At 55.7% G+C, this 13,081-nt stretch overlaps 1 protein-coding gene across 3 annotated transcripts in view; it reads left to right on the top strand.

The window, feature by feature from the left end:
• The window catches only part of SLC5A10 (solute carrier family 5 member 10), a 41,664-nt gene continuing 28,583 nt past the window's right edge, over window positions 1–13,081 (top strand). Inside the window, exons 1-7 of one of the 3 annotated variants that reach the window (XM_072877948.1) lie at window positions 1–114; window positions 798–869; window positions 1,764–1,868; window positions 2,508–2,567; window positions 2,765–2,869; window positions 9,240–9,345; window positions 10,959–11,039. In XM_072877948.1, the coding sequence (XP_072734049.1) occupies window positions 1–114; window positions 798–869; window positions 1,764–1,868; window positions 2,508–2,567; window positions 2,765–2,869; window positions 9,240–9,345; window positions 10,959–11,039 (643 nt within the window). The remainder of the gene's footprint in view (window positions 115–797; window positions 870–1,763; window positions 1,869–2,507; window positions 2,568–2,764; window positions 2,870–9,239; window positions 9,346–10,958; window positions 11,040–13,081) is intronic. The other 2 variants (XM_072877950.1, XM_072877949.1) reach the window with 2 other exon arrangements.

The raw sequence follows: 13,081 nt of genomic DNA, 5'->3' as shown, positions 1-13,081 counted from the left end.
ATGATGGAGGGCAATTCCACTGCTGGATCCTTTACCCCCTCACAGCAGTTCAGTGTTGCTGATCTGGTTGTTGTAGTGGTTTATTTTTCTTTAAACGTTGCAGTGGGAATATGGGTAAGAGCATTTTCTCTTGTTCCCTTTCTACTTTCTTTTTCGAATATTTTTTTTTTCCAGGGTTGGCTTCTCTGTGTGGAATATTTTGAAAGCCTCTCTTATTTTCTTGTTGTAGTTTGCACTTGTTATGTATTTTGTTGTGCTGCATTTGCTCTGTTCTGTTGTACAAACCCTCCGCCCCGTTCACCTGCTATGGAAGGACTCCTATAGCCTGAGAACGAGGTGGAATTAACCGTGGCACAAACCTCTCCCCTGGCCTCCGGTCTGCTGGGCGTAAGCAGATCTCCTGTTTGTCTATTAAAGGGTGTTTAGACAAATGCCCTGCTTAACAGAAAAAGCCCTCAGCTACCCGCAGTTCCAGACAAAGGCTCTCCAAAGCCATTTATTCTGCCTTGCAGAAATATCATAGCCAAAGCTGAGCCCTGTTAGCCAACCTGTCTGCGCGGGATGGAGGTAGGACGGGTGCATCCTCCGTGCTTCTCGGGGTGTCTCCTTTGCTATTCATGGCTCCAGGTACTCAGGGTGCAGCCACTGTTTTGTGTAATTAAGCTGGAGTTGCAGAGCTCCCATTAATTATCCAGAGTCTTCTGTCTCTTGGCTTCTTGTCTGGGAGACTTGGTTTCTTGGTGTCTTGCCTGGGTTTGTAGGGAAGGGTGCTCCGTGCTGATCTTGTCTCCTCCCAGTCTTCATGCAGGGTGAACAGGAACACCGTCAGTGGCTATTTCCTTGCTGGCAGAGACATGGCATGGTGGCCAGTAAGTAGAGACCTCTGTCCCTCTTGTGACACCCTGGGCAGCAGGGACGTCCAGCACCGTTCCCCCTCCCACTGAATTCCCTCTTCTGCACCCCTGCTTTCTCCACCGCCTGCCCACACTTCCCCGCCTCCCCGTACACCTCCTTCTGCCAGGATTTGTGCCCTCTGAGCTGCGTTTCCCTTCTCATTGCATGAAGGGTGCTGGAGCCCACCCAGCTTGTTTTCTTCTGGTCGGTCTCCTCGTAGGCTGCTCTGAACTTGGGGAGGGGTCGTTGGAGTCAAAAATCTGTCTCCACTGGCCCCGTGTGCTCCTGGTGGCTCCAACAAGACATGGGTGTCCCAAGTTTCTTTTTTCCCTCCTCTTACTTCAGTGTGATATTGATAAACTGATTGTAGGTCCTTCCCGTGTCTGGCACTGGCTGCTTGTGCAGGGCCACCTCTGGGCAGGGTGCGTAGCCGCTGTGGCAAATGCAGCAACACGTGGCTCCCCCTCATCCTCCTGAAGACAAGAAAGTCCATCCAAAACCCACCAGGGATGCCCAGATGAGCTGAGTGCGCGGGAGTGCTGGTTGCTGGGGCTCACAGCTACCTGGATTGGAGTCTGTTAAGGGTGTTTTCTTGCAAAATATGTACGTGTCCCTCATCACACATAGTGTGTCTTTGGCCACGCTTTGACTTTAGAAGTGGCTGGGAGGTCTGCGCTCTGCTGCTCCCGTTCAGACATTATTTTTGCTGCCCGCTCTTACCGAGTTATCCCCTCGGGGCTGTGCTGCTGGGGAACCACCAAAGGTGGTCCAGCTGGCGTGACTTATGACTGCCGTGCCAAGCCGCGGGGAGCCGGTGGCTGGGCACCCCGCCTGCGAACACCCGCAGCACCTCCTCTGCTCCTCTGCAGATCGGCGCCTCTCTCTTCGCCAGCAGCGAAGGCTCGGGGCTCTTCATCGGGCTGGCCGGGACTGGTGCTGCCGGGGGAATTGCTGTCACCGGCTTCGAGTGGAACGTAAGAAACGTGTTGCGTTATTAAGAAAATGAGTTTCTGGAGCTGTGTAGCAGCTGATGGCCCATTTCACAGCAGCTTCATGCAACGTCTCGAAAGGCTTGGGAGGAGTCGTGCAGGGGGTAATTAACGCAACCCTGCTAAGTCAGCTTCTCTGGCTCATGTCTAGTGCACGTACAGTGAATTTGGAGTCAACTCAAGCCCACGTGCTCAGGGAAAAGGACATTTCAGTGCAGAGCTTCCTAGTCCAGCTGAATAGGTCACCCGTTCCCTGCTTCCCCCCCGTTGGTTCAAAAGCCCTTGGGTTCTGCAGCAAAGATATGGCATTCGGCTTGCTTGCTGCTCAAGGAGTTAGTAGGAAATGGCCGCTCAGGAGCTGAAGGGCTGAGGGGAGTGGGCTCCTGCTAGTGGGGGTGCCGGGGGGGCGGAGGGAGGATCTCCACCATGGCCTTGTGCCCCCACACTTGCCATCCGAAGCCATTTGGGGATGTAAATGTGCATTTGAGGGTGACCTGGGGCTGGGTCAGGAGTGGCGGATGGGGTCTAGCATTGTCTACCATCACCCCTTGCATTGCAGTCAACATCGAGCTGTAGCAGGATCAGTGTTTTTTCTGTCTGTGCCATGTTCTTCCTTCCCAACAGGCAACCTACGCTCTTCTGGCGCTGGCCTGGGTGTTTGTGCCGGTCTACATCTCATCTGGGGTACGTAGAGCTGCCCTGAGCCTCTTGCGGGGAGCGTGGCCCCGGCCAGGTCCCCTGCTCCCAGGAGGGCTGTCACCACTGTCCGTTGAGACTCCTAAGCCCTGCTCTGGGAATACAGCTGTCCCCTTGCGTTCCCTCTGGGACCATCCTCGGAGAAGGGGGCCCGGACAGGGCAGTGATCACCCTCTCTCCAGCAGATTGTCACGATGCCCGAGTATCTCCAGCGAAGGTTTGGAGGGGAGAGGATCCGGATGTACCTCTCTGGCCTGTCGCTCCTGCTCTCCATCTTCACCAAAATCTCTGTGAGTAGCTCCCGCTTGACTCCGTGACAGATCCACGACCGATTTCCAGCAAGCAAAAGGTTATTTTGGGGCTCAAACCTCGTGTTGCCGAATCAGGGGGAGAGCAGCTGCTGCAGGATGCTCCAGGAGGGAGCAGGACAGGAGGTGGCAATTTGTGGGCAGATGCCATCTGTGACACCCTGTGCATTCGTAGGTAGATCCAGCAGCGATGCTCGTGTCTGGGTGGCCCTGACGGATGCGTGCCTGGGTGCCAGGATTCCCAAACTCACGGTGCACTCGCCTTGTAGCAGAGGTTGTGGATGAAACGTGCTCGGCGGCTGGGTTGCATCGTCTGCGTTTTTCCTCCATGCTCTGGCAGCGATGCTTTCCAGCACCCCCGAGGGACCCGACAGAGCCGGGGACTGAATTGGGAATGCATTTGTTGCTTTAGGGCACACGGGTTTTCTGAGGAAAGGAAGCCTTGCTGCACCTATAAGATGCCCAAGCCTGTACAGAAAGTGCCTGATTTTCAGGGGCTTTTCCACAGGGATGTTTTCCCCCCATTTTGGCCTCGTTCACAGTTCCCTGTGCGCAGCCTCTGCTCCTGCTGCCTGCTTGGTAACCGTGGGAAGAGTTTATCCGAGGTAAAACAGCTGAAGAGCCTGTGACACCAGACCTAGGGCAAGCAGAGAGAGACAGGCACAGACAGCCCTGGGGGGCTGGAGACAGTGAGACAGAGATCAAGAGCAAACAGCTCAGAAGCAATCTGGAGGAGAAAACACGCCGGAGGGAGCAATCCTGCACCGCTGATGGAGCAGGCGGATCTGACCCGGGGTCTCCTGGGGCTTCTGCATTTCGCCAGCTAAAAGAATTATGCTTTTGCAGATGACTGGCTGCAAGAAATGTGATCTTGCATGTGGCCAGCTGCAAGAAAGGTACTTTTGCATGTGGCTGGCTGCAAGAAGTGGGTGTCTGCAGGGCAGGGGGGCCGGTGCCGGAGCGTGTTTCCCCACGGCGAGGCGCTCAGTGCCTGCCTCTGCGCTCGCCAACTCCATCCTTCGCCAACACCAGCTTGGCTGGAGACAGCGTCTCTCCCTGCGCCGTGTTTCTGCCTCTTCCCCTGCGGCTTCGCAGCCCCAGGCCCCGGGCTGAGCTGTGGGGGGATCCCCAGGTCTCCCTGCGAGTGACGAGGAGGATGGAGCAGCCTTCAAACAGGGCTCGCTGCGCACATCTATCAGCCCTTAATGCAAAGGGAGAGGCTGTGCCCGTCTCGGACAGATCCCAGCGCTGCGTGATGGGATGTCCCCGGGTCCGGGAGACCCTGTCTCCTTCCCCTGAGCTTGACCTTGGGGAAGGCACTATGCTTCGTGTTTAAAAGGCAGGTTGCAGGGGGATGGCAGCCCTTCCCGTGTTCCTGCTGACGCAGGGCTTTCAGCGTGGTAGAGGTGATGCTGGTGACTCCGTCGGTGCAGCTGTCACCTGTATTTTCTCCCCCAAAACAGTGTCCCGTCACGCTGGAGGGCATTCTTCCCGGAAAACTGATATTCTTTATACCCTTATCATTTATGGCATTGAAAATCCTATGGCATTTCTCCTGAAATCAGCCCGGTGGCTCCTGGAGCACCAGTTCAGTTTGCAAGTTTGGGCAGTGACACTTTGATTGTTCCCTGGTTGTCCTAATGTCCAGCAAAGTGTTGTCACTTATTCCTCTCCTTCGTCCTGCTCAGGAGACATCTCTCCCCGGCTCCTGATGAAGAGCCAGGAGGAGCTCGAGGGAGATGTGGGAGCATCCATGTCTGTGGTGTTGGTCCCTGGGATCTGTGTGAATCCCTGCTGGCGTTTAAAAGGAAAGCTTGAAAGCTGGGACAGGATTTCTGGTGAGGTAGTTTGTTCTCGCTGGTCTGAATTTGAAGAAAGAAATTACCGGTAGTTTGAGGGCTGGTTGTCTTTGAGTCTCTTTCCAGACTATCACAGACGTCCCCTCTTCTCTTACAAAACAGTGCCCTGCCATGCCCATGCCATGGGGATGTGCTTGGTCCCTTTGGTTTCCGGTCTCTCCGTGGCTTTGCCCGGAAGGGATGGACATCCTACAAGTTCATTCTTAGCTAGGGAGACCGTTGTGGTGTCACCCCTTGCCTAACACCAGATGAACCTGTAGATGACCTCTGCGCAGTGCCTGCACCGATGGGAACCTCTGCGGTTCTCCTGGCCCTTCTCAGCACAACCTCGTGTTTGTGGAGCCTGGTGGACACTCCCAAATGCCTCTTCCTGCGCCTCTTCTCCGCCAGCGCTATAGTTTCTTTGGTCTGCTGAGTTTTCTCTGATCTCTGAGTCACGCAGGATGCAATAGAAGAGGAATCAATGTAATAAGGGGATTATCTTGGCATCTGGCTCCATTCATGGTAAATCTCACAAACAACGGTTGTTTCCAGCAGTGGGTTGGGATGAATGTCTGCGGACACGTGAGGCATTGCCAAATTGGCCCAATGTCCCGTCCCCGGTGATGACCACAGCGGGGAGCGTGGGAGGAGAGTGCGAAAGTGCTGTCTCCTGGCAGGGGTCTCCTTTGGTCCTCGCTGGGGGCTGCCTCAAAGCCTGGGACTAGCTGGGCTTTTCCTGCCTCCTCTCCCTGCAGATGCTGGGTTTATGGATGGATCTCTGCCCCATGTTCTCCCGAGCTGAGACACGGCATCACTGCTGAACCCTTGGCTCTTCTTTTGGGGTAGAGGGGATGACAGTCCCTCCTCTCCCTGCAGACGCTGGGTTTATGGATGGATCTCCGCTCCACGTTCTCCCGAGCTGAGACACGACGTCAGTGCTGCTCCCTCGGCTCTTCTTTTGGGGTAGGGGGGATGACAATCCCTCTTCTCCTGGAATTCACCCATTGGTGGACCCCAACCTTCTGCGTTTCATGGCAGGGTGCAGCAGGGCAGCCCAAAGTCCTGCTGAGAGATGGTGTCCCCCCTGGCTAGGAACACGTGAGGAGTTGCACAGGAGTCCTAGCCTTGGCGAAGAGCCCTTGGAGACTCCTCTATACCTCGTTCTACTGAGGGTAACTTGTTCTACTGAGGCTTTGGCTTCACCAATTGTTTAATCCAAGCTGTTTCTAAAGCCATCTTTCATTGGCAAGGCATTAGCAATGTTGGGTAAGAACGAGTTTCCAAGTGAGGTCACTGGTGGAGGCAGGCATCTCGCTGGATTATGAGGCCTGACTTCAAAGGCTTCAGCTCTCCTTTTACAGTTGAAAGGACTTGTTTTATGAATAGGTCATGCCTGGTTTTAATTAGCTTGTTTTTGTATTTGGGATGTCTTATTAACGACTCAGTCACATGCGCTTTTATTTTTTTTTTCCCAACCTAGCAGAATTACCAGGAAGGGAGGTGGAGACACCTCTGCTTCCTCATAGCAAAGGCTTAGACTCATTTGCAGACGACTGCAAAAATGATTAAGCATTGAGAAAGCCTGGAGAAGCGGTTATGAAATATCTTGTCCGGGGCTGAGTCTTCGCAGCTAGGCTCTGGGGAGGGGTTGCTGGAGAAGCAGGCAGTCACAGGGGGGCATGACTTTCTGGCAGGTGCTGAGATGACAAGTGATGGATCCCTCCAAAGGACACTGGGAGCTCCAGAAGACACCAGGGATGCTTGGCTGGCACTGCGCTGGGGAGGCTCAAAATATTTTGGGTTCCCACTTCAGGTTGCATTGGGAGGAGATGGCTGAGGGCCTTGGGTTGGGGCTTTTCTGCCTTGTAGTTGAAGCTTGGACTGCATGAATGGCTTAGTTGTCCTCTCATAGGGCTGCTTGGTGGTCTCTGTGGTATCAAGCTGTGGTTGGATCTCATTTGTGGGGAAAAGGCATCTATTCAAGTGGAGTCAGTGGTGGAGGTTTTGGCATAGTTGCCCATGAGTTGGTTCCTCTTCAGCAGGACATTCCAGGGCTGAATTGCCTCTTGCTGCTGGCGAGGGCTCTCCCGGAGACATGGCCAAGCCCAAGTGCAGCTGAGGACACATAGTACCTCCCTTGGGAATGCTAGGCATGACTGTGGTGTAAAGCCTGGTCCAGATGTGGTGGAACAGTCCCTGAATTAGGATCCTCAAGATCATGGTGTAAGTGCTCTTCTGGTCGGTTTGATTTGTGATTTAATCAACGTTATGTCTAACGATGTGGGCTCATCTGCTAGGGGATGGGCTTTCGTGTTGTGCTGAAGCTGGATGTGTGCTCACCTACTGGGTTTCGTGGCTGATGGAGCCCTGCTAGGTGGCACGCGCCTTGGCTCTTCCATCGCCTGATTCTGCGTGGCCCCTCTCCATCACACAATGACAGTCCTCAGCTCCCGCCCGGTGAGCTTGCTGGAGCAGCGCTGGGAGGAGGAAGGGCAGAGCTGGGGGAAGGGAGGTACGATATGGGAAATAACACCACTCTTCCCTGTTACTAATCCCAAACGACTGCTCCCGCATGACCGGGCAAGACAGCTCTGCGGTTTGGGGGATGGTTTCTGGGAGGTGTGTGAAGAAAGACGTCAGATCGGAGCTGATGTGTTGGCTGTGGGAAGCTGTCACGGCTCCAGGCGAGGGCGTGGAGTCAGCTCGTCTTGCCTCTTCCTGCCTCTTCTGGCCCCGTTTCCTTCTCCAAACAAGGTTTTTGTGAAGATACCCCAGCCGAGCGCTGGGGATGTCTGGATCTCAGCTGCGGGTGGAGATGTGGCGGTGGCTTGAGCACTGGCTGCTGCATCTGGTCCTTTCCTCCCACGGCATTGCTGCTTTTGTTGGAGGAGGTGTCCCAGCTCCCTCTGAGTCTCTGCTTTACATCTCATTCCCATGAGACCGTGACCAGACCTCCCTGTGTGGGTCCAGCCCTCCCACGGGTGGGAAACGGTGGTTGCTTTTGGGGTGTCAATCATCTCGAAGGAGTTTGGCAGCTGAGTGAGCTGCAGGCCTGCGCACGCTCCTCCAGGCAGAGGCACGCTCCCGGCGTCCCCGTGGGACATGATGCGGACGCAGGAGATGCTGGGGCTGGTGGAGGCAGCGTGTTGGACGTGGAGTTGGTCTGTCCTTCCATGGCCATGCAGAAACCCCAAGCCTCTTCCAGGGGCTTTGCAAGTGGGGCTGTAAAGGTCAGGAGACGTGTTGGAGGATGCATTTGGGCTGGTCCACGCTGGGGTGCAGGACCCCTGGGCTGCTGCTTCTCTCTCAGGGCCAGAAGCAACTTCTGCTACTTGCCCATGCCTTGGTTTCCCCATCTGTGCAAAACCAGGAGGAGATATTTTCCCAGAGATGCTCAGGAGCAGCAGTCCTGGGGGTCTTGCACTCTGTGCTGGGCCTGCCCCTGTGTGCTCCTCACCGTGGAGTGGCTGTTGAGGTTCAAACGCTGCTGTGGCCCCCAGGGAGCAGGGCAGCACCTTGTCCTGCCCCACCAGCACCCACCTGAGCACCGCTAATGGGCTCGAGTGACATGGCACAGAGCTGCCCCATCCATCACTAAAGGCATTGCAGGTACCAGCAAGCACCGTGAAAAGTCCCTGCACCTGGGAGGAGATCCCCTCCTGCCCCCAGCAGCATTTTTAGGCTCGCTGCCGCCCTTCTGACCGGTCTGACGGCCCGGACCATTGAGCTGCAGCTGGGGATGGGGGAGCTGGTCCTTGGCAGCCTCCTTGCCGGCAGCACGGGTGCCAGGAGGGTGAATCCTGCCAAGCAGAACGTGAAATACCAGCTACAGCCACCCCCGTGCATCGGCCCCGCGGGGGCCAGCGAGGTGCAGAAACAGCACAGATGTGCTGGGCTGGGGGGGGAGGCTTGGGCTGCCTCCAAGGAGCACCCAAGGGTGCTGGTGTTTCGGTGGAGCGTGGCCCCTTGGTTGGTACGAGGTGCCCCATCTCCAGGGCTCTGCAAGAAAGCATGGTGAGATGCTGCCTGGAGAGCAGGGCATTGCCATCGGTGGAGGGAACTGGGGGGACTCGGGGCAACAAGGAGGTGGCTCACGTCAGGGTCTGATCCTGTAAAGGGCTGAGTATCTCTCGCTCCCTGCTTTGCTCTCAAGGGCTGTGGCAGCACTAATGCCCCAAGGCATCCCATTTCTGACCCTTACGTCCCACTGTCTGCATCCAACTGGACCCAGTTGCAAATGACTGCTGGAGCCGCTTGCTCCGCTCTTTGGGGGTTGGGGGAAGGTGGCTTGTGACACCCACCTGCAGCGGTGGCACAGCCACCCACGTGGGACCCTGGGCTTCAGTGCTGGCTTTGGGAGGTGTCCTCCTGGCATGTGCAGTGCAATGTCCTTGCTGTACCCGTGGTGTTGACCGTTTCCCTGCCGTGCCGCTCTTGCAACAGCCCTTGGGTGCTGTGTAGACAGTGGATGTCACCTGTCCCAGCCCCCGTGTTTCTTCTTCCACGCACAGACGGACCTGTACTCGGGGGCCCTCTTCGTGCAAGTCTGCCTGGGCTGGGACCTTTACCTCTCCACCATCCTGATGCTGGTGGTCACAGGGCTCTACACCATTGCGGGTAGGTTGCTCAGCGTCTGCTGGCCTCAATCTTTCTACTTTAGTTGAACCACACCAATTACACTCCTGCTTTTTTTTTTTTTCTTTTTTTTTCTCCTGGAAGGTCTTAGTGGATTTATACTAATGGGGTTCATATTCCCTGCCCTATCCAGCCAGTATCTGAGCATCCTTCTTGAGCATCAGCTCCGACAATGACTCAATGCCTGAGCTCTCCTTTGTCATTATGGCTTTTCATTTGTAGTAACTCCTCCTCCATCACTTAGCTAAATCTTTCTTGTGCTTGTACCTATTTGTAACAGCAATAATCAGGGCTTCTCCTATTACAGGACTATTACTATGGAATCTACAATCTGAGAGCCCTCTCCCCGACTCATTTCCCTCCCACTTGCCCTGCCTGCAATGCAACTTGCTGCCCTCCATCTGCAAAGCTTTCAGGATTATTTCTTGTCCATGCTTCCCCATCATGCGACCAGCTATTTTTGTGGAGGGTCAATCCATAGGTTCTTTTGTGATCCAGAGGCTATGAGGGTTTGGAGCTGGAGTTGGAAACTGTGGGTTCCTGGCTTGCAGTCCCACTCTCAGACCGTGCGACTGCGTATCCCTGCCAGCCCTTTCAGTTATTATTTTGGCTGGGATGTTCCCTCCCCTGGTAGCGCCAGTGGAGACGCCAGGCAGTAAATTCTCCCTTGCTATCTCATCCCAGCCATCAAAAGGGGAACAGTTTAAGTATATCTGAAACATGGGGGATTTTGCAAGACTTTGGTTTTAAGCAAATCCCATCTCGGGTTTTTTCCTGCCCACAAGGCTTGTTATGAAGTAAGGCATTTCGGCGTGAGCTCAGGCAGAGGGTGTGATCGCTGCGTCACCCTCATCCCGAGAACATCCCTCCATATCCCAGGGAGGGTGCAGCCCTGAATTCCTGGGATGTGCGTTGGTGACTGGGGTTGAAACTGGTTCAATTTTTGACCCAATTTCTCTAGCTCCGCTACTTTTTAATGCTTTTGTTCATGTGCTGACTAATTGCTTTCTGGCTAGGTAAGCAGGTCCTGGGTTTGCAACAGGTCCGGAGGGAGAGCTTGGGATGGAAAGGGAGAAATGCTGCTGGCTGGATGGCCAAGGGGGACCCCGCTAAGCATCAGGTGCTGGAAAAATAAAACTGTAGGGTTGGGAGGAGAGCTGAGGAGTGTACGAAGCGGGAGGACTGGTATGGTGTTAGGGAGAGGTGGGATGAATGATGAGATCCATGTCCTGAATGTGCTCTGCTTGCTGGAGCATCCAAAGAGCCGGGGCTGGGGATGGCCGGCATCCACCCGACTGCGTGGGGACGTGGGGCTGCATCCCTCCCCTCCTGCCATCCCCCGGGTCCCCTTCCCTGCCGCTGGTGGGATGGCAGCCCTCGCGGCTGTCGGCTGCTCCCCCCACCCCATCTGCAGGGGACCCCCCGAGGAGCTGTTCCCCCTTCACGCTTCCACTGCAGCCCCCCATCACCACGGTGTCGGCAGGACCAGGCCGGTGACAGGCATGTCCCCGCAAGCACGGGCAGCTTTATTGGGACTTCACAACCGAGCCCGAAGCCGGCGGCGCTCCCGACGCTGTTGCCTTGCTCTCGTGCAGGGGGGCTGGCAGCCGTCATCTACACAGACGCACTGCAGACGCTCATCATGGTCCTCGGAGCCGTTGTGCTGGCAGTGAAAGGTAAGAGCTGGGACAGCACAGATCCCCTTTCCACGGGGACCTTCTCTCCCCATGTGGGCAGTCTTGGAAATAAATAAAAAGACTCAGTCTGAGCAGTTTGGTGAACAAGATGCTGGACTTTGGCCCATAGCAATCACCTAAAGAAAGTCTGTGGTCACCCTGCGTCCCCTCTGCCACTGTGCTTCCCCTACATGCCATTCCTCTGGATGGAGATGCTATGAAGCATCCTCCTGGTCCTCTGCGTGGGGCTGTCCCCAGCGCCGGTGACCTTCCCGCGGCCATCGTTGCTCTGCGTGTTTGCCTCTAGTCCTTGTGCTCGGAGAGACTGATCAAGTGTTTGGCAGTGAAGCAGCATTTCCAGTTTTGCTCAGGAAAACTTGCAGCAGTGTTGTGGTGGGGTCTTCAGACAGGATCCCACCGCACGGGGCTGTGCGTGGCAGAAGGCGGTGCCGGGACAAGATGCTGCTGCAGGGGATTGCCTGGGGATGCGGAGCGCGGTGCCGTGCCTTCCTCCTGGTTCAAGTGAGCGTGGTTCATCACCAGCCTTTCTGAATACTCAGCACTGTTGTGTCTCCGTACATTTAGCCGCAGAGCACCCTTGCGAGGCTGGGAGCTTTCATCAGCCTTATTCTGCCATTGGGGCTCTTGGCCCCGAGGAGTAGGAGGCAAAAAGTCAGGTCCCAGCTTCAAAGGCAGGCGTTTAACTATAGAGGACGATTTCCAGAGGCACTCCTGAGATGACTTCCACCATCTCCTGGAGAAGTCTGCTTAGGCAGGCAGGTGGGAAAGGCTTTGACCCAATGCCGCACGGTAGCTCTGCTGTGGAGGTGGGAGCAGCTCCGGACCTGCAGCCAGCCGGACCCTGCGGCTGCTCCCCTGTGCAAAAGCAGAGCTTGCTCCTGGGCGAGCCCTGTACGCAGCAAGACATATTTACAAAACCCAAATGAAAGGACAGATGCTTCCTGGAGAAGTGACAATAATACGAACTACCCCAGCAGAAGCAAGGAGCTGTGCCGCACCGAGCAGCACGTTGCCTGTCTAAGCAGATCCGAGCGGTGGCCGCAGCCTTTGCGTTAGACAAGGTGCTTGGACGCTGCTGATCGTCGTCTGAAGCCGTAGTTGGCCATGGGGCTCTCTGAGGCTTCTGTCTGGTAAACTTGGCTGGGTGCAACAACGCAGAGCCAGAGTAGGAGGGCAGGTAGGCAAGGTCTGGAAAATCCCCTCTGGCGACTGCAGAGCGCGGCTGTTTTTGGCTTTGCCAACCTGCAAGCGTGGCATGGTGTGTGCAGGGAGGTGAGGGTGCTTGGGAGAGGGACTGATCCAGGGGAGCCAAAAGACAAGCTGCTGGTCACACAGATTTTTTTTCCTCAGGTCTCGGGAGACCTCAGGACCTGGAGGCTGGTATGCCTCAAGGGTGCTCGGTTTTCTCCAGCTCTTGTCAAACTCCTCTAATAAAGGATAGTCTCCATGGTTTGCCTTGTTCGTATCTTCAGACCCTGACAGCTGCAGCAGTGATGCTAACGCTCATCTGCTAAGCTGCGACTGCTCCAGGTCTGCTCTGCCCAGACCATTGCCTCCCCTGCTGCTGCTGAAGGGATGAAAAAACTTATTTCTTGGCTCCAAGGTTGCATCTCCCGAGGGAGAGCAGGAGGGTTGTGCAGATCCTCTTGGGTGCGATGCTGGGCAGAGCAGGCTCGAGTAGGGCAACAAGCGGGTGCAGACCGAGGGGTTGTAGACAAATCACTTTGCTTAACAGAGAGCTCGGTGGCTGTTTCAGTGGGTGACAGAGAGCTCGGTGGCTGTTTCAGTGGGTGACAGAGAGCTCGGTGGCTGTTTCAGCGGGTGACAGAGAGCTCGGTGGCTGTTTCAGCGGGTGACAGAGAGCTCGGTGGCTGTTTCAGCGGGTGACAGAGAGCTCGGTGGCTGTTTCAGCGGGTGGCAGTGCTGGCAGTGGCTCTGCTCGGCTCCAGCATCACGGATAAGAGAGACCGTGCCATCGTGCACCCCACTTGGCATTCACCGCGGGGATGTTAATCCTGGCA

Source organism: Ciconia boyciana, chromosome 13, assembly GCF_034638445.1.
Source record: "Ciconia boyciana chromosome 13, ASM3463844v1, whole genome shotgun sequence".
In the NCBI taxonomy this organism is placed as follows: Eukaryota; Metazoa; Chordata; class Aves; order Ciconiiformes; family Ciconiidae; genus Ciconia; species Ciconia boyciana.
The sequence above is the reverse complement of the archived record's forward strand: the minus strand, read 5'-3'. Positions and strand labels throughout refer to the sequence as shown.